Source organism: Erinaceus europaeus, chromosome 19, assembly GCF_950295315.1.
Source record: "Erinaceus europaeus chromosome 19, mEriEur2.1, whole genome shotgun sequence".
NCBI classification, from domain to species: domain Eukaryota; kingdom Metazoa; phylum Chordata; class Mammalia; order Eulipotyphla; family Erinaceidae; genus Erinaceus; species Erinaceus europaeus.
The window spans coordinates 47678202-47697550 of record NC_080180.1 but is presented as its reverse complement, the minus strand read 5'-3'; the positions used below and the strand labels follow the sequence as shown (position 1 = coordinate 47697550).

Sequence of the window (19349 nt, the reverse complement as noted above, 5' to 3'; positions counted from 1 at the left end):
TTTGGCACTGATTATTTTTGAATACGTTTATATAAAATGCAAGTACAATCACTTGAAAAATTACCTGAAGATATGCTTTTGATTGGAAGAATTCTAGGCTTGGGTTTCATCTCAATGGTCTTCTTTTCAATTTCCTGTTCTTGGTTTTGGGATTCAGATAAAGACTTTACTGCCATGGCTTCACAAGTATCAAGTGCCATTTCCCCATCATTTTTCACAGGGAATATTGGCTCATCTTTTATTATGACACTGTTTGATCTCTTGGTTTTCAAAAATGATTGTTTTGGAGAATTGCTTTCATCATCTGATATATGGAAATCATTCAGTTTTTTCTTAACTGAATTTTCATCGATTGAAGTGTCAGAATAATCACCTAAGGAGACTGTAAAATGGGGAAAAAAATCAATAGTTTATCTTTTAAAATTCTGAAGGTCACACTTATCAGAGATGAATTTTTAAGACTAAACATAGATTTCAACCATGATTCTAGAGAAGTATGGCGTTTTTTAATTGACTATGTAACAAATAATTTAGTTTCATTCATTTATTTAAAATACACTTTTCTAGTGTAGAAAGTGTTCTAAGTACTGTGCTTGCTTTAGGAAAAGTCATTGACAGGTGGCTAAAAATAGCCATCAGTCATGGGACATTTAAATTGGATTTGGGGCTGTAAAATTTATATTGACAAGCAACTTCACTGGCTAGACATAAACATATATGAGTCAGATGGTGGTACAGTGGGTGTGTCATACACATTATCATAAGCAAGGAACTAAGTTCAAGCCCACACCCCTTCCCCCCACTCAGTCTCTACCTACAGAGGGGAAGTGTTCTCTCTCTCTCTCTCTCTCTTCCACGCTCCATTTCTATTTCTCACCCTCTATCAGAATGAAAAAAAAAGGGGGGGGGGGAGGTAGAGTTGTTGTGTAGGCACTAAGCCTCTGTGATAATGGTAGTGTAAAATCTTTACTTTTTTTTTTTTTAAATACAGCTTATGTAGAAAAATTTAACTAGTTCTTTGCTAAGTATAATTGTTTTCCATAAAAAATTTGGAACTTTATTCATACCAGAATGTTTAGATTTTATGAAAACAGTAATAAAGAATGCAAATTTAATAATGACCTTACCTTATTATTTTCTCAGAGAACCTTCAGAATTAGTCACTTATTAAAGTATAACACAATGAACTTCAAATTTAGCATTCTGAAGCTCTTCTCTGAAATTTAAAATGTTAATTTGATTAAGAAACTGAATTCAGTTGAATTATACTGGTATTTATACACCAGGTGTTTTTAAACTGCCGCCATTGCAGTAAAAAATACCCTATGCATAAAATATAATATAAAAGTGAAACTGAAGGTTATTATTAATTTGTTCTAGGGCCTCAGAGGATTGAGCTGAGAGATGAACTTATCTCCAAAGTGGGTTACCATGGACAGATAACCTTATGCTGTGAATTTTCTATCAATGTATGTATATTTTGCTTCTTTTTTTGGCCACCAGGGTTATCACTGGAGCTTAGTGCTTTACACAATGACTCCACCATTCCCTCTGGCTAATTTCCTTCTTTTCCTTTTCCTTATTTTTCCAAAGGAGAGGGTGAGGTAGAGAGAAAAGAGAGACACCTGCAATGCTGCTCCACCTGTCCTGAAGCTTCCTCCCCTACATATAGAGATGGATGGTTTAAACCTGGGTCCTCGTGTTTAGTAACGTGTGTATTCTACCTCCCAGTGTCTTGGTGCCAGTTTATTATGTACTGTCATGTATACATTCATATATAACCAAGGCAATCATACCATTCTTGAAAATTAAGGAGCTGGGTGGTGGTGCACCTGGTTAAGTGCATATTACAGTGAACAAGGTCCAGGGTTCAAGCCCCCGGTCCCCACCTATAGGGGAAAAGCTTCACAAGTGGTGAAGCAGTGCTACAGGTGTCTTTCTGTCTCCTTCTCTGTCTCCCTCTTCCTCTCAATTTCCAGCTGTCTCTATCAAACAACTAAAAATTATAAAGAAATACAAACAAAAAATTTAAGAATTTTTTTTATTCATTAAAAATCCCAAGAATGGGGGTCAAGTGGTGGTAAACCAGTAAAGTGCACATAGTTCCAAGCACAGGGACCTGGGTTTGAGACCTTGCTCCCCACTTGCATGGGGTACACTTCACAAGTGGTGAAGCAGGTCTGCAAGTGTCTTTTTCTCCTCTCTATCTCTCAATTTCTCTCTATCCTATCTAATAAAAAAAAAAACAAAAATTCATAGTGCTGACAACAAGCTCCAGCCATAACCCCAGTGGCAAAAATAAAACAAACAAGCAACTCAAGAACTAAATTCACAGGAATAATTTTTAACAAGGGTTTAATTTATTTTCAGCAACACACTAAAGTAACAAAGGAAGGAAGAAGAGGAGTGGTTTACTTGTCCATAATCTCACATACCAATCTCATCGCTGTCAAAGTCATCTGAGTATTCCCAGCTCCTCTGTCTGGCCGAGCGAGCAGTAATTGCTTTTATTAGTTCATCCTGAAATGAGAGAATTAAAATAAATTTCCACCCAAACCTGGGGGGTGGGGTCTGCTTTCCAGAATCAATTCTTTAAACAACAATCCTGGATTACTAAGTGCTTTCCCACTTGGGTTTCATTTGAGAGCAGACATTCCCTGACAATTTACCTTATGCCAAACCCTCTGATTCAGTGAAGATCACAGGCTATGTCCCAACCCTCTCCTCAGTGAATAGTTAAACCAGAGGAGACAACAATATCAAATAAATGAAGTGTGGGCTTTCAACCTAAACAGGATTTATTACAAATCAGAAAAATGAAAGTCACTGGTACTTTTTCAGATCTTTTGTTTCAGCATCTCACAGTAGGGAATTAATCAATTCTGCAATTTAGAAGACAAAAATAAAATGTGGACAGAGAAAGTTTAATAACATGTTAGGGCAACAACAACAAACCACCCCAAATATTTTGTTGTTCTTTAACTTTAAAAAGCTGAGTTAACTTTTAACTTAGTGAAATTCTAGTACCGAGGCTAGTTTGGTAACCTGAAAGCCACCTGGGAGAGTTTTAATTTTGAAGCCCAAATACAATCATATCCACAAAAACCTCAAAATGAATTAAGATTTACGTCACCATCAAAGCTGAACTGTTCCTAGTATAAAACTTCCAGTCCTTACACAATAGTGGCAAAATCACTTAAAATAAAAAAGGACTAAAAAAATACTTTACCTGGAAACTAGTTCTTTTGGTGACCTTTGGACTCTTAGTATATGCCAAAGTGGTGCTAAAAACTTCATCAGACATACTACTGGATTTTGTCTCAACTTTACAATATGGAGAATAGGTAACAGAAATATTTCACTCTGCTCCTGGCTGAAATATATAAGAAGCTAGTCAGACTTCTTTGGATGCTTTATTTGCAGCTCTATTAACACAACTAAATAAATAGAAATAGTCAAACAAAACCAAAACACTAAGCTACATTTTCTAATCCCCCGTCCCCCAATGAGTGCAAATGCAAACGGAAATTACAGTAAAGTATTTTGCAGCTACTTAAAAAACAAACAAGTAAATGATGACAGTAGGTTAATACCACAATACGTTATCAAAGTAAAATCAAAACCTATCTCTCACCTCTCTTCCACTAAAGAGGTATAACATCTCAAGTTCAACATCATAACTGATTGAAAAGGCTATGTAATTAATCATGCTTGGGTGCAGTGCTAGGGAAAGGCAAAATAAAGAATGCTTAACTGCAAACAACGATGCATAGTTTTTTCAAATCATTCTTCCTTCTTATAAAACAGTGCTAGCTGTATCGGTAAAGCAAAACTAGTATTCCCCGGTGCACGAAGGCCTGCGTTAAAAGCACTGCACAGGGGGTGGGTGCTAGTGTCCGGGCTCCAGGAGGCCAGGGCCCAGGCCGCCCCTCCCCGCCGCAGCACCCGGGAAAGCGCGGCCTGGCCAGGTGGCGCCGGGTCCCCTCCCGCCGCATCACGCTCACCCAGCAATCGGAGCCCGCCCGGCCAATGCCCAGCCGGGCGCCAGTCGCCACCCCACGCCCAGCATTTGGTACTTACGACTCCCCGAGAGGGAGGAATCTGTCTTCGGCCCGGCCTGCCAGGTCCGACACAGAGCAGCCAACGCTAAGGGGGCGGGACTAAAGGCGGTGGTGGGAGGCGGTTGCTAGGAAACGGCGTCTCCCGGAGGAAGTGATTCCGCACGGCCGGGTCTCCCGGGTACCCATCACCGCCTTTCAGTGGGATGCGTCGCCCAGGCAACCTCCAGCCGAAGGAAATGACGTCACCCCGCTGGATATTTGGAAAGGAGTGAGTATTGGCCGGCAGGGTGTCAGCTGTTGCCTAGGAAACAGGACCCGCCCAGTGCTCACCTGAGAGCGTGGAGCGTTAGACTGGTGTGAGAGTTTATCCTCAAGAGACTGCCAGAGCCAAGGATATGTATTCATTGCTTTGTTACCGCTAGGATTGGGAATTCTGGAGTAGTCTACTGACAAACAGTGTGCTGGCAAATGGGGCAGCTAGTAGGTATGACAGTGACATTATTCCATGTGCTTTTGAAGCCTGGCGTCCTTTTGCGATATTTGATGACATGCAAGTTGAAGTTTCTATTACTCAGTGCCTCTCATAGGGAATCTTTTTTGACTACTACTAGCAACAACAATAATAGCTATCTTATTTGTGAATGTGTGTTAAAATACGTGTCTATAATGCCATGCTTGTGTTTATATTGGGTAAAAAAAAAAAAAAAAGGCTTCAGACTTGCTCAGGACAGCCAAGAAGAACATCTGCTCAATGAACGAGTATAAGAGCAGGCTTGTCATGTCTTTAAGAGCTATTTAGAGTTTTAGTTGTCCTTTGCACCTTTGCCACAACCCTTTGGAAACTTGGACAAACTTCTTTTGTAATATATATTAGAGGATCTTGGTGAATGGTAAATGAAAAAATGCAAATGGAATACTTACAAGAGTGTCTGGGACTGGACTCAGTTAGTGTTATTTTAAACATGTTATTTAAAAAATATTTGTTGGATAGAGACAGAGAAATCAATAGAAAAGGGGGAGGTAGAGAGGGAGAGAGAGACAACTACAGAACTGCTTTACCGCTTGTGAAGTGTCTACCTGTGCAGGTGGGGATGGGGATTGGAACCTGGGTCCTTAAGCATTGTAACATGTACTTTCTACTAGGTGCATAGTACCTGGTCCCAAATCCACTCTATACAATGCAGCCACGAAGGGCCTGTGCAGAACTTATTCTTTCTCCTCACAGGTGAAAACTAATTCAGAGTGTTTCTTTAATATAAAGTTTTCCTCTTAGTATTTGCAGCGAATAATCTCATTAAAATCAGCCACTTAAACAAAATGTTCTAACTAGAACAAGGTGTTCTAATAGGCTGGAGGGACAACCACTATTATAGTCTTCTTCTAGCGTTTGCCACTATTATAGTAATCAAAACCAACACCACTCAATTAACATAACTATAAAACTTAAACAAATAAAGACAAAAAAAAAACTCTCCAGAGACTTTGAAATACTATTGCTTACTGCAATTTTTGATTTAAAGGAGAGTAATTCCAGTTAAATCACCTCAGTGAACTCACTGACAGGAACCAAACCTGATCCTAGTATTTGCTCCCTCTCTCCAAAATGTATTTTTTGAATGTGTATTTGAAGTTATATATAAGTAACTCACATTTAAATATGACTCAGTACAACAACATGCTAGAAAACTAAATGCACTTAAGAAGAACCACATAATTTAGTTTAAAAAGGAGAAGTTGTAATGACATTTAGGAGATGTTAGAATGTTATTTGTAATGCCAACTTTTCCAAATTGTCTTTTGCTTAGTCTTAAATTGTCTGAAAATACAAGTTTGTTTAATACTCACTTAAATTCAACATTTCAAACAATTTTGAGTGAGTCCTAGTCTCATCAGTTATTATTAATTTTCCTAAATGTCTAAGCTACTAGTCAAATATTTTGATTCTATTATAGCAAGGTGTGACCAAGGGGACAACTTCAATATTTTTCATATGTGTGTGAGTGTGTGTATATATGAACATATATTATTATGGCTGTCCACATTGACATGTCCATATTCAAAACACCTGCTCTGTTCATTGTTTCACTCTCTAGGCTAATAGAGTTTTCACTAGGATATGAGAAAATAAAACACACACACACACACACACACACACACACACACACACACACACACACACACACACACTCTCTCTCTCTCAGGAGAAAGCCCTGAAGAAAAGGTTACATCTTGGGGCCCTGTAGTGGCATACCTGAAGGAATGCACACGTTATACTGAGCAAGAACCACTGTTTAACAAGAGCAAAGCTTCCTAAGTGGTGAGTAGTACTGCATGTGTCTCTGTCTTCCTCTCTATCTTCCCCTTCCTCTCAATTTCTGGCTATTGCTATCCAATAAATAAAGATAATAAAAAAATAAAAAGATTACATCTTTGAGGCCTGGTAGTGGGATACCCAGTTGAGCACATATGCTACAATATATAAGAACCTGGGTTCAGCTTCACAAATAGTGATGCAGTGCTGCAGGTTATCTCTGGCCTTCTTTATCTTCCCCTTCCCTCCTGATTTCTATCAAATAAATTTTAAAAAGAGGAAAGATTGTATCTTTTCTATATGATTCATTTAATTTTTTCTTAAGCTTAATACCAAATAATTAATAATATCCAACTATGCTTTACCAATCTATATTAAATTAATAGTTAACCTTTTGGAAGATTTTTTTTTCCAAAAAAGGAAATTCCTTAGCATGCAATAGCATGCAATGTCCAGTAGATGGCAGCAAAGGATTTAGTACCAGATAATAAGTAGTCAATGGACACCTTTGCAGGTGTTACTATTTTGCTTAGAGTGATTCAATATCATGTTAAGAGAAAGAAAAAACAGCAACAACAAAATCGACCTTAAAAAAAAATCATTGCATACTTTTTTAAATGGCCAACTTTTTATGTTACCAGGTTAGAAATTTGGTAGTTTTACATGCAAAGACTGAATCATTTGCTTACCGTGATCCAAATTCAACCATGACAATTTTGATAGGCCCTTTTCTTTGAGCACATTAACTTGTTCATGTCACATGTATTCTTTTATATTTATAAACCTGGTCTTTTCTCTTGAATACTTGAATATCAAATCTGAAGTGTGCATTATTCTATGCTTATACAATTATGCACACTTTAAAAATCGCTATAATAACTCTTTAGCTTCTTTCCAACTTTTGTTTTGTCAGGATCAGGGCTGGATTTCTGAAGATAAAAGTAGCAAGACAGAGAAGTAGAGGGAGAGAGATAAAGACACCACTACTGTATCAAAACTCCCTTCAGTGTTGTGGGCCTGGCTGGAAACTGCACATATGATAAAACAGCATGCCCTTGCTTCCAATTTTAATGAGCATCCCTGAATTAATATTATGGCATAGTTAGTTATTTTGAATACAATATTAGAGATAGAACCACCAGGTCAAAATGTATGCACATTAACTATGCTGTACTCACTGACAATATCTCCCAGACATTTTTTTTTTACAATATACAGTGCAAAGAACATCACAAGAATAGTTTTTAGTTAAACTCACTCACTGCTTAACTGATTATATAATATGTGATCTGCCAACTTTTGTTTTTATCTTATTCTCTGCAACTCTATTGCCTTTAATTCAAAAGAACCCTTAAAACAATTTTCTTGGATTATACTTGAAGTAAAAACAAAAAACTAGCCATCAAATAACACACATATATGTGAAATACTCTTTTCTTCATTTTTTTAAAAGGAAACTAAGAATCAAGAGAAGAAGGAATTATTCAAGGTAAGTAAAAATGCCCTACTAATGGGTAAAAATAAACCATTACAAATTTCCCTAATTCTATAGCTCATACCTAGCATTAGGACAATGGTATTTAATGTACTTCTCTTAAAGAAATCCATTAAATCACAAGAAATAAAAATAATGAAAGTTAAAGCTTCTCACATATAAGTAGGCAATGATGAATTCTAAAACAGCACTAAATATTTCATGTAACTTCATAGACACCTCATGAGCCCAAATGTAGATAGACTTTTAGGTTTTATATTCATTAACTTTCATCCAACTTAGAATAAACTCTGATAATATTTTCTTTAGGGAAGTTTCCTAACCTTAAAATGAACTTTCCTGATTCCAAAGTAAATATCTGAGATGCTTATATTCCTTGGTCTGGGTCCAGATTTCAAATATCCTTTTTATCAGAGCATATTCATGCCATTCATAGTGAACTTATATATTTTGTCTATTAGAGAGAGTTAAGAACACACCTTGTAAAAATCTTACAGACATGTCTTGCATTATATGTTCTACTAGCTCCTTTGCTTCTACGATTGATGTCCACAATATTTTCCTTTAAAAAAAAACCAAGGTATTATGTAAGACAGTTTTCCCCCTACAAGCTACTCCTGAGTCTATTTTTTTCTCTGTCTGATTTTGTTATATTTGTGTTGTTTTGAAGTGTGTGTGTGTGTATGTGTGTGTTCATCAAAAGTTGACAGTTGCTGGATTAAACATTAATGATATCTGAAGATTTGTAGTTAGACATTCATTATTTTACAACTGATGGTGATTGATTCAAATTCTAACCAGGCCAGGAGTTGGGCTGTAGTGCAGCGGGTTAAGCGCACGTGGTGCAAAGCACAAGAACCAGCTTAAGGATCCCAGTTCAAGCCGCCCTCCCTCCAACTGCAGGGGAGTTACTTCACAAGTGGTGAAGCAGTTCTGCAGGTGTCTATCTTTCTCTCCCCCTCTGTTTTCCCTTCCTCTCTCCATTTCTCTCTATCCTATCCAACAATGACTACAACAATAAAACAACAAGGGCAACAAAAGGGAATAAATAAATAAATGAAATGTTTAAAAAAAGAAATTAAAAAAACAAATTCCAACAAGACCTCATCACTTTGGACTGACTTTTTCAGAGAAATAGACAGACAGACAAACAGACAGACAGAGACAAAGGGCTAGAAAGAGAAAGGGAGACAGTGCCTAAGTTTCCTCCAGTGCGGTAGGGACCAGCTTTGAACCTTGGTGGCAAGCATGACAAAGAAGGTACACTGTCAGGCATGAGAGTCTCCTGCTATGTATCCCCGCCCAGGAATAATTTCTTTTTAAGTTCTGAACACTGCCAACACAGGCTGAGTTTATGTCAATATTTTCGCTCCTCTCTCTCTCTGTCTCTGTCTCTGTCTCTCTCTCTCTTATAAAATGGAAGTAGGACAAGAGGGGTACAATTCCACACAATTACCCACCACCAGAACTCTGTATCCAAATCCCCCCCCACCCCTGATAGCTTTCCTATTCTTTATCCCTCTGGGGGTATGGACCTAGGATCATTATGGGATGCAGAAAGTCGAAGGTCTGGCTTCTGTAATTGCTTCCCTGCTGAATATGGGTGTTGTCAGGTCAATCTATACTCCCATCCTGTCTCTCTCTTTTTCTAGTAGGGTAGGAATCTGGGGAGGTGGGGTTCCAGGACATATTGGTGGAGTCCTCTGCCCAGGGAATTCAGGTTGGCATCATGATAGCTTCTGGAACTTGGAGTTAAGATATAAAGCAGAACAAATTGTTGATTAATCATGAACCTAAAGGCAAGAATATTGCAGATGAAGATTTGGGGTCTCCGTTTTAGAAAAAGCTAGTAGGTGTAATTTAGATATATTCTAAAGGGCCAATGGCCGTACTAGTTTTTGCCTGAGCCTGACATCTAATGTGCAGGTAACCTAAGTTATTGTCTGGAGAGATGGTATCATAGTTGGAAAAAGGACTAAAAAGCTGGATCAGGGAAGAGGGTAGCTCCCACATATGGAAAAAGTATATAAATATCAAATTGATGGGGTTTTACAGTTAATAATATTTATATGTCTACATCTTTTTAGGAGTTGGGGTTCACTTTTGGTTCACATTGTGAATGTATGATCAATAAAAAGCTGTGTGTGATTTTCTTTTTAATTTTCTTTATTGGATAGAAACAGAGAAATCAAGAAGGACAAGGGAGAAAAAGAATCACCTTCTTTATCACTCCTGAAGCTTCCCTGCTTCAGGTGGGAACCAAGGGCTTGAATCTAGGTCCTCAACCTTTGTAACATGTCCACTCAACCAGATGCACCACTGCCTGTTGCTTATCCTCTTTATTTACTTATTTGTTGGCTAGAGACAGGGAGAAATTGCGAAAGGAGGGGGAGATAGAGAGGAAGAGAGATAGAGAGACATCTGCAGTCCTGCTTCATTGTTTAAGAAGCTTTCCCCCTACAGGTGGGGACCAGGGACTTGAACCCAGGTCCTTGAGCACTGGAACATATGCACTCAGCCAGGTGCACCACCACTTTTCTGTGTGTGAGTTTTCCAGTATGAGACAAAACAGGCTTTCGGAGCATGTTTTCCCTTCAATCTATAAAGACAAATTTCTGAGGTCTCCTTTGTCATCATCATCATTATTTTTTTTTTTTACCTTTTCCATTCTCTTTAAATTGAATGAGGCTCTGTATTTGACTTAAAATTCAGACATTGTCATTACAAAAATATCATCAGGACAGTTACTTTATTCACATTCACAGATGCCACGTTAGCCACAGTCAGCGCGTGTTCATTTTACTGTTTCCCACAAGACAATATGCAACTTTAGAGTAGTGGGGTCTTCTCAGCTGGGACCTTCTCTCTCCTCCTCAAGAGGAGAACGGCTTCAGTGCCCCATGAGATTTGGTCTCCTGTCCCTTAGCTGTGACTGTTAAAGGAGTGTGACAGTTTATTTACTTAGGTCATAGTTGTCTACTAGTTTCAATAGTTACTTACTGTGACCTGAACCTCAAACGTTATATAGAGAATCACAAATGCATGTCAGAGTTGGGTAACTGAATGCAGCCTTAACAGAAATGAAGACCGCGTGTGCTTTTCCACCTAACCTGTAATCGACTATTTTTTTTTGCCGTTGATTTATTGAAAGTTGTTTTTCCTTTCTAAAATTTCCTGAACTTTATTATATTTAAATCTAATTAAGGTGAATTTTGTGTGGACAGAATGACAGTACATGTATATGTATGTGCTTTGTTTTCAAACATTAGGTCACAGATGAGGATGTTTCTCTTCTTGATTTCATTTGTTGCATACATATATAAACATGATTATAGAGATTTCTGACTTTGGTGGAAGGATGTTGAGGCTTCTGTGAAGGTGGTACTGGAGTAATGCTTTTGGTGAAAAATATACTTAAAACACTTATGGAGGGGGCTGGGCGGTAGCGCAGTGGATTAAGTGCACATGGTGCAAAGCGCAAAGGATTCTGGTTCAGGACCCCGGCTCCTTACCTGCAGTGGAGTCACTTCACAAGCGGTGAAGCAGGTGTGAAGGTTTCTATCTTTCTCTCCCCCTTCTGTCTTCCCCTCCTCTCTCTGTTTCTCTCTCTTATGCAACAACAGCAATAGGAACAACAACAAGGGCAACAAAATGGGGAAAATGGCCTCTAGGAGCAGTGAATTTGTAGTGCAGGCACCAAGCCCCAGCAGTAACCCTGGAGGCAAAACAGACAGACAGGCAAACAAATGAACAAACAAAACCACACACACTTATGGAGTTGTAAACTGAGGTTACGCAAAGAATAAATAAAAACAATTACAATGAAGATGTAGAAGCTTCTAGATTCTTATGAAATCTGAAAGCAATTTCCCCTAAAAGGATAATATATACTTTGCTTAGAATTACTGGGAGATAACTCCACTTTGGTTGACAGCTTTATAATTGTAACAAAACTAAAAATGAAAAAAAAAATCATCATTTAGGGCTCTGTAAAATTAACAGAAAACGTGAATAAAGATGAAAGGAATACAGGACTCCATGACTGTATTACTTTTATGAGTCTTCCTTCTCACTCTACTGACCAAATCTGCATTTGATTATTACACACACTCTTCATTTGGAAGCATATTTTAAATAGAAATGTCAAGTCTTTCCATCCACCCACGTACTATTACTCAAAACCCTCTCCCACATTTACCTCCCTCACAGAACTTGATAATTAACTAATTACAGCATGATAACTTCCCCTTGTGTACCCACCTTTATTCCTCACTGTTCTGACATTAAGATAGAGACATTTCATCATTTGGTCTCTCAAATATGGAGAAATTTACAGAAGGAAGCAATATAATCTGTGTTACTTTATGAACATGCCGAGCAAATGATATTATGTGCCTTGCATATGTGTAGTTATGATATCCATTCTATATTATTAGGACTTCATCCTAATTTTCACCAAAATATTTGGTCAGATTATGAATTCAGTTCGAATTAGTGGAATTCAGCTTGCAGTTGAAAATAGCAGGACAGGAACCAGGTGGCGGTGCACTTGTTTTAATGCACGTATTACAGTGTGCAAGGACCCAGGTTTGAGACCCCCATCCCCACCTGCAAAGAGAAAGCTTTATGAGTGGTGAATCAGTGTTGCAGATGTTTCTCTGTCTCTCTCCCTCTGTATCTCCCCCTTCCCTCTCTTGATTTCTGGCTGTCTCTACCCAAAAATAAATAAAATATAATAAAAAATTTTTAAAAGAAAGAAAGTAGCAGGCTAACATTCAGCTTTCCTTTAGTAATCATGGCTTTGGGGTTCAGAGAAAGGAGATAATCACGTGGGGTAGTCCCAGAAGGCCTCTTCAGAGCCTAGTATTTCTGCACTGCTCCATCAAAATAACAGAAACCACTTTGTGTAGAGAATTGGAGGCTTATGGAACTATAGGGAGATCTTTGGAGGAAAGAGCAGAGAAGTCACTGTGAATATTAAAGAACTCAGGCAGTGTAGGAATCACCTGTTAGACTGCAGAACCAGTGCTAAGACTCCTTGCTACACCCACTGACTCTTGACAGGATGCCCCCTGGCATTCTCTTGGCACTGTCCAGTAATTCCAATTACTTTGACCATGACATATCTCTTTTGACTCCTTCTAATGGAATAAGTAAGACTATTGTTTGTATTTAGAAGCAAGGTCAAGATTTATCTTAATGGACTAAATACAGAAACTTCCAAACAGAAAGAATTCCATAACATAGAAACAAGTTACTTTGATATTTAATAAATGTCAAATTTCCATTCTTGAAACAAATGAGTGATTTAAAAAAATTAAAATACATATTTCTGATAATCTAGATAGGGAAGTGACTACCCCCCCTTCCAGTTCCTATGAAGAAAAAATCTTTCTTAAAATAGTTTGACTTCAAGGGCATGGGTGGTGCTGCACCTGGTTAAGTGCAGGTATGACCATGCACAAGGACCCAGGTTCAAGCCCCCTGACCTCCACCTGCAGGAGGGGAAGCTTCATGAGTGGTGAAACAGTACTGCAGGTGTCTCTCTGGTTCTCTTTCTCTCTCTTTGAATTTCTCTCTGTTCTATCAAATAAAATAAATTTAACAATTAAAAAATACATTTGACCTCTTAACCAGCACTCTATATCATCACATAAAAGTGGTATGAGTTGAAATTATGACACAATGTCCATATTTTCTTTTTCTAAATATTTTGAATTTTTGTTTATTTTTGATAGAGGCTGAGAAAAGTTGAGAAGGAAAGTGGAGATAGAGAGAGAGAGGGAAGGAGAGACACCTGCAGCACTACTTCCCAACTCATGAAGCTTCAGGAGGGACCAAGGACTTGAAGCTGGGTCCTTGCTCATTGTAACATGTGCACTCTACCAATTTGCCTTTTGATTTGTGTCCTACTAGTATTTTTATTTTGACCAAAGACTGTTAGCAGACTTGACACTATGCATTTGTCATATTTAGATTTAAAGATTTCAAGTATTAAAATCCTCTGTTAGAAATGTGTTTATTAAAATTATCAACGCAGCCTTGGTAAGCCTGAAAATTACCAATGGATAATATCATTTTTAACTGATTTAATAATGAACCATATGATAAGAGGGGTACAATTCCACACAATTCCCCACCACCAGAGTTTCGTATCCCATCCTCTCCATTGGAAGCTTTCTTGCTCTTTATCCCTCTGGGAACATGGATCCAGGGTCATTATGGGGTGCAGAAGGTGGAAGGTCTAGCTTCTGTAATTGCTTCTCTGCTGAACATGGGTGTTGACAGGTCGATCCATACTCCCAGCCTGTCTCTATCTTTCCCTAGTGGGGCAGGGCTCTGGAGACAGGGGTTTCCAGGACACATTGGTGAGGTCGTCTGCCCAGGGAAGTTAGGTTGGCTTCATAGTATCATCTGCAACTTGGTGACTGAAAAGCATTAAGATGTAAAGCAGAGCACATTGTTTAATAATCAGGAACATAAAGGCAAGAATAGAGCAGATGAGATTTGGGGCATCTCCATTTTGGAAAAAGTTTGAAAGTCTATTTTAGGTATATTCCTGGAGGTCCATGACTTTACTAATTTTTGCCTGAGCCCAACAGCTAACATGCAGGTGGCCTAAAGGAGTTGTCTGGGGAGATGGTGTCAGAGTTGAAAATAGGACTAGAGGGGGTCGGGCAGTAGTGCAGTGGGTTAAGTGCACATGGAGCAAAGTGCAAGGGCCAACATAAGGACCCTGGTTTGAGCCACTAGCTCCCCACCTGCAGAGAGTCACTTCACAGTTGGTGAAGTAGGTCTGCAGGTATCTATATTTCTCTCCTCTCTCTCTTCCCCTCCTCTCTCCATTTCTTTCTGTCCTAGCCAACAACAATGACATTAATAGCAACAACAATAATAATAATCACAAAAATGATAAAACAAGAAGGGCAGCAAAAGGGAAAAACAAAAGCCTCCAAGAATAGTGGATTCGTGGTGCAGGCACCAAGCCCCAGCAATAACCCTGGAAGAAAAAAAAAAAAGGACTCAAAAACTGGATCAGGAAAGAGAGTAGCTCCCAAATATGGGAAAAGCATATAAATATCATTAACTGTAAACCCTATCGATTTAATCTGGGGCCCATATTCAGCACAGGAGCCTGTGTAACCTCTGCATCTCTGTAGATCTAAGTTTGCATTCTGTGGTCATAGCTAGGAACATTCTAGGCTGCATTTATTGCGGGATCCGTCTTCCTCAAGTGGTAGAATATGTTGACCCAACCTCCCTTAGGAGAATGGAGCATTCCCTACCATTGTTGATGGACATTGAGGGCAAGGTCTTGTAAAGGTCCACAGTAGGGTCCACTATGTTGTTCCTGATGGAGATGACCAGTGAAGGTGGAGAGAGGGATCTGTTAGAGGTCTGTTCCCATCATGTCTATGTGGGAATCTCCGGATTGCCTGACTAGTGCCCTGGATGATGGAGTGACCTGGTAGTGACCAAAAGAGCCGTCATTAATGTATGCTGGTACCTTGCCCTTATCCAGCTATTGTAGTCCTTACTCTGTCTGATAAGGTTAGCCACGGGGTGATTGATGGAAGTGAAATAGGAAGTAGGAGAGGAGAGTATTTGGTCTAAGTCCTACCCTATGGTTTTGTTAATTAATCCTTTCTTAAATAAAAAAGAAAAAAAAAAGAAACTGTTTGATTAAGTGCTTTATGGTTTCTTTTTTAAAGGTCTTTCTACTTGCTTGCTGAACTTACTGAGTCACTGCAAACTGCACACTTTTACTTTAAGGTATATATTCCCCTAACTTATGGATACATGTGCACATGCGCACTGTCTCATGGGCCCTGGTCTATATCTAGGTTCTGTGGCTTTCTTAGGAAGTGCACCACCGGAAATGGAATTAAAGAGTCCTATGACCTAGGAAACTTCTCACCAGAGTAATGGAGCCGAAGGGTTGATATTACATACCTGGGGTCTCTGGACACAGTCTGAAGTGAAATGTGTCAAGGTGCTACTGGTTGCATTGATTTGGTTGAGATCAGCAAATGCAGCATCAAATGGTGTGGATCGAGAGAAGCACGCAGAAAAGCGAGCCCTGGCCCAGAATCCCCAGGACTGGAAGAAATACGGGTTTTGTAGAGAATGGGGAAGGTTTCCTTGCTCTCTTAGAGCTTAAGCAGGTAACAGGTATTATTATAACCAAGTTATTTGGGAATTTGGTTGATTTTGAAAATCCTATGGTTAGGATTTCCTATATCATTCAAGACCTCACCATTTTTTATGTCCTTTAATGCTATCTACATATAGCTGTAGCTTATATATGATAGGGCCAGTTGCTTCTCATCTCCCTGATCTAAGATTATAGGTGATTATATATTTTGAAGAAAAAAATCATTATTAGAAATGTATTAACAGTTTAAGCCCACTGTTAAAGTTCAGTCAGTTTGAAACCTTAAGTGCTTAGACTGAAGGAATATATATACTCAGGACTGGGGTCTATGCATCACAAAGTTTGAGACATTCAATCTATTTCCCCCTCATATCAATTAAATGGTGATTTATAAGACTACATTAATTGGAGGATTATATCGCTTTTTAATATTTGCTGTTTACTTTATCAAAGACCCGCTAAATTATACCCTTCAAAGCAGAACACTGGGAAGGATTTTAAACACCATGTTTCCCAAATCCTATCTTGGATGCATTGTTCCTGCATCTTAGAAAAATCATTGCCAAAAAAAGAAAAAATGAGAAATCATTGCCATTTAATTAGGATGATGCCTTTGTCTCAGATGCTGATTTAGTAATGTGCTGGTGTTCTCATTCTGTCAAGTGCATAATTACACTCACTTTCTACTTATGGCATTGGACAAAAGGCTTGACATTTTTTCACAATAACAGCATGTACAAAACTCTGGAGTTTGTATAGAACTGAATTACATAAAACTTTTTGCATATCAATTTTAAAATGCTTGTGAGAGAAACCTGGCTTATAGACTTTAATTTAGAAGATAATGAATAAAATATTAACCACCATTGAACAGCCCTATTTCAGCTCTGGCTGGCTGTCACTGTACTTGTGATAGATCTCTGAACCCACCTACAGGTGAATGTAGACCAGGGTCAACTGCTTTCCTGCAGTGTTGTCATGAAAATAATAATAAAAGCAAGTCTCACAGCACGTTCTGTCACAGACATTTACTAGCAATCAAAAGCAAAGCTGTCAATATATTTTTCTTAAAGGTCAGTGAATGCCTAGAATTTTGTCTTTAAAAAAATTCTGGTGCTTCAAAAATGCTTTCATAAAATTTTTCAGAAAGATATGACAACATTTCATTAATAGTACTTGTCTCATTATCCACTGAGCTCAAGAAGCTGGGAAGCCCCTGTGAACCAACGGCAGGATATGGACATTTTACAAACCAAATTTTGGATCTACTGCCTCCTTAGCTTCCCTCTCTCTCTCTGTCTTTCTGTCTCTGTATCTCCCTGTCTCTCTGTCTCTCTCTCTCTTTCACTTTCTCTCCCACTCTCTTATAACTGGGGCTGGGGCTTCATCACTCCAGGCCTTTTTTTTCAGATAGTCAGAAACAATGAAAACCCGACAAAGGTACCCACAGCACCAAAGCTTTCTTCAGCATGGTGGGGGTCAGGTTCAAATCTGGGTCAGATATGTCCCAAATGAGTGTAGAGTGAGCTAGTTTGCTGGCCCTGACTCACTAAACTCTTAGCTCTTTTGATGCAGGATAGAATAGAATGGCATGGAACGGCAGGGCACTATTGATTTTATTAGTGAAATCCATTCTCCAAACCTACTAGTCTACTTGGCGAATTCTCTAATGTTGGTAGAAGGTTAAAGTCACTGACGTTTTCATAGTGGCTGTACAGTGGCTCCCTGACTAGAATTCTAGTTGCCCACTTACAGAGTCTGCATTCTACTTAAAGCAATCATTCTGACATACAGTTTAAATCATACAATTTAATCTGCTATCCACATGAATTCATACTTCTTGTGTTGAAGTATATTTGATGTAACTACAGACATTCTACTGGCAGGTGTCATGTATTTCACTGGGAGTACATGAAATAACGGACCAGAGGTGGCCCACCTAATTAAGTGCACATATTACCATGGAAGAGAAGCCAGTTTCTAGCCCCTAGTCACTACAAGAAAGTCCTTTCAAGGAGGTCACTTCATAAGTGGTGGAGCAATGTTGCAATACTTCTGCCCTTTCCTTGTTTTCTCTCTCTCTCTCTCTGTCTCTCTCTGTCTCTCTCTGTCTCTCTCTGTCTCTCTTCACCTATCTAAAAAAGAAAGAAAAAAGGTTGTTGAGAGCATGGAGTCATGCAGGCATTAAGCTCCAACAATAACCCTGGTGGCAATAATAGTAACATTAATAACAACATCAAATGCATGAAATGAGTCAATATGATCTCACTGTTCTCCAAAATATCTGTACCAGTTTATATTTGCACTAGCAGAGGAGACAGCCCAAGCTCCACAACCTTGTCAAAACTTCATATTTTCTAACTTTTTGATTTTGTTATACATTCTTATGGACTTTAACATTTCTGATTAATGTTGTATTTGCACATTTCTGGGTCATATTTTTCAAACACTGGAGACCCTATTGAGTTCCCTTTTTTGAGAGTGGCTTGTTCATATATTTTGCTCATATTTCCACTGAGTTTCTTGTCTTCACCTTGTTGATTTATACTTATGAATGCATATTTCATGTAATTTAGTTCTGGTTTCAACAGAGACTCTTTCAGGCGGTGTCAAGGGCATTTATCTGAAGTATACATACGGGCTTGGGGGGGATAACATAATGGCTATGCAAAAAGATTTTCATGGCTGAGGTGCCAAAGGTCCCAGGTTCAATCCCCGACACCACTAAAAGTCAGACCTGAGCAGTGCTCTGGTAAGGAGAAGGAAGAGGAGGAGGAGGAAGAGGAGGAGGAGGAGGAAGAGGAGGAGGAGGAAGAGGAGGAGGAGGAGGAAGAGGAGGAGGAGGAAGAGGAAGAGGAGGAGGAGGAGGAGGAAGAGGCGGAGGAGGAGGAGGAGGAGGAAGAGGCGGAGGAGGAGGAAGAGGAAGAGGAGGAGGAGGAAGAGGCGGAGGAGGAGGAAGAGGAAGAGGAGGAGGAGGAGAAGGAAGAGGAGGAGGAGGAAGAGGAGGAGGAGGAAGAGGAGGAGGAGGAGGAGGAAGAGGAGGAGGATATATATATATTAAAAAGACAAACATCTCTCTGGACTGTAACCTCTTGGGAATACAAGAACAGTGAGATCTCCATTGGAATATGTTTTTACAGCTGGAAAAGTATTTTTAGTTATAAACGACTCTAGAAATAGACCACTTGCTTTTATTTTAGCGATACTCTCCATAGGACTTCAGCAGATTCCTTAGGTTCTCTTTTTGAACTTTGTCATCATCTTCTCCTTTTAGGTAGTTTCTGCCTCTCACATTGGAATTTGCTATTGTATTTCAGTCCCAGGCAA

The 19349-nt window shown here is 39.0% G+C and overlaps 1 protein-coding gene across 4 annotated transcripts in view; it reads right to left on the bottom strand.

The window, feature by feature from the left end:
• Window positions 1-4246, bottom strand: part of MAP9 (microtubule associated protein 9) — a 38346-nt gene extending 34100 nt beyond the window's left edge. The window contains exons 1-4 of one of the 4 annotated variants that reach the window (XM_007535057.3): window positions 4081-4246; window positions 3230-3369; window positions 2436-2520; window positions 65-382 (exon numbers count right to left, since the gene is read on the bottom strand). In XM_007535057.3, coding sequence (XP_007535119.1) covers window positions 65-382; window positions 2436-2520; window positions 3230-3304 — 478 coding nt within the window. In that variant the 5' untranslated portion in view covers window positions 3305-3369; window positions 4081-4246. Of the gene's footprint in view, window positions 1-64; window positions 383-2435; window positions 2521-3229; window positions 3374-4080 lie in introns of all 4 variants that reach the window. The other 3 variants (XM_016193417.2, XM_016193418.2, XM_060178908.1) reach the window with 3 other exon arrangements.
• Window positions 4247-19349: the final 15103 nt, after the last annotated feature.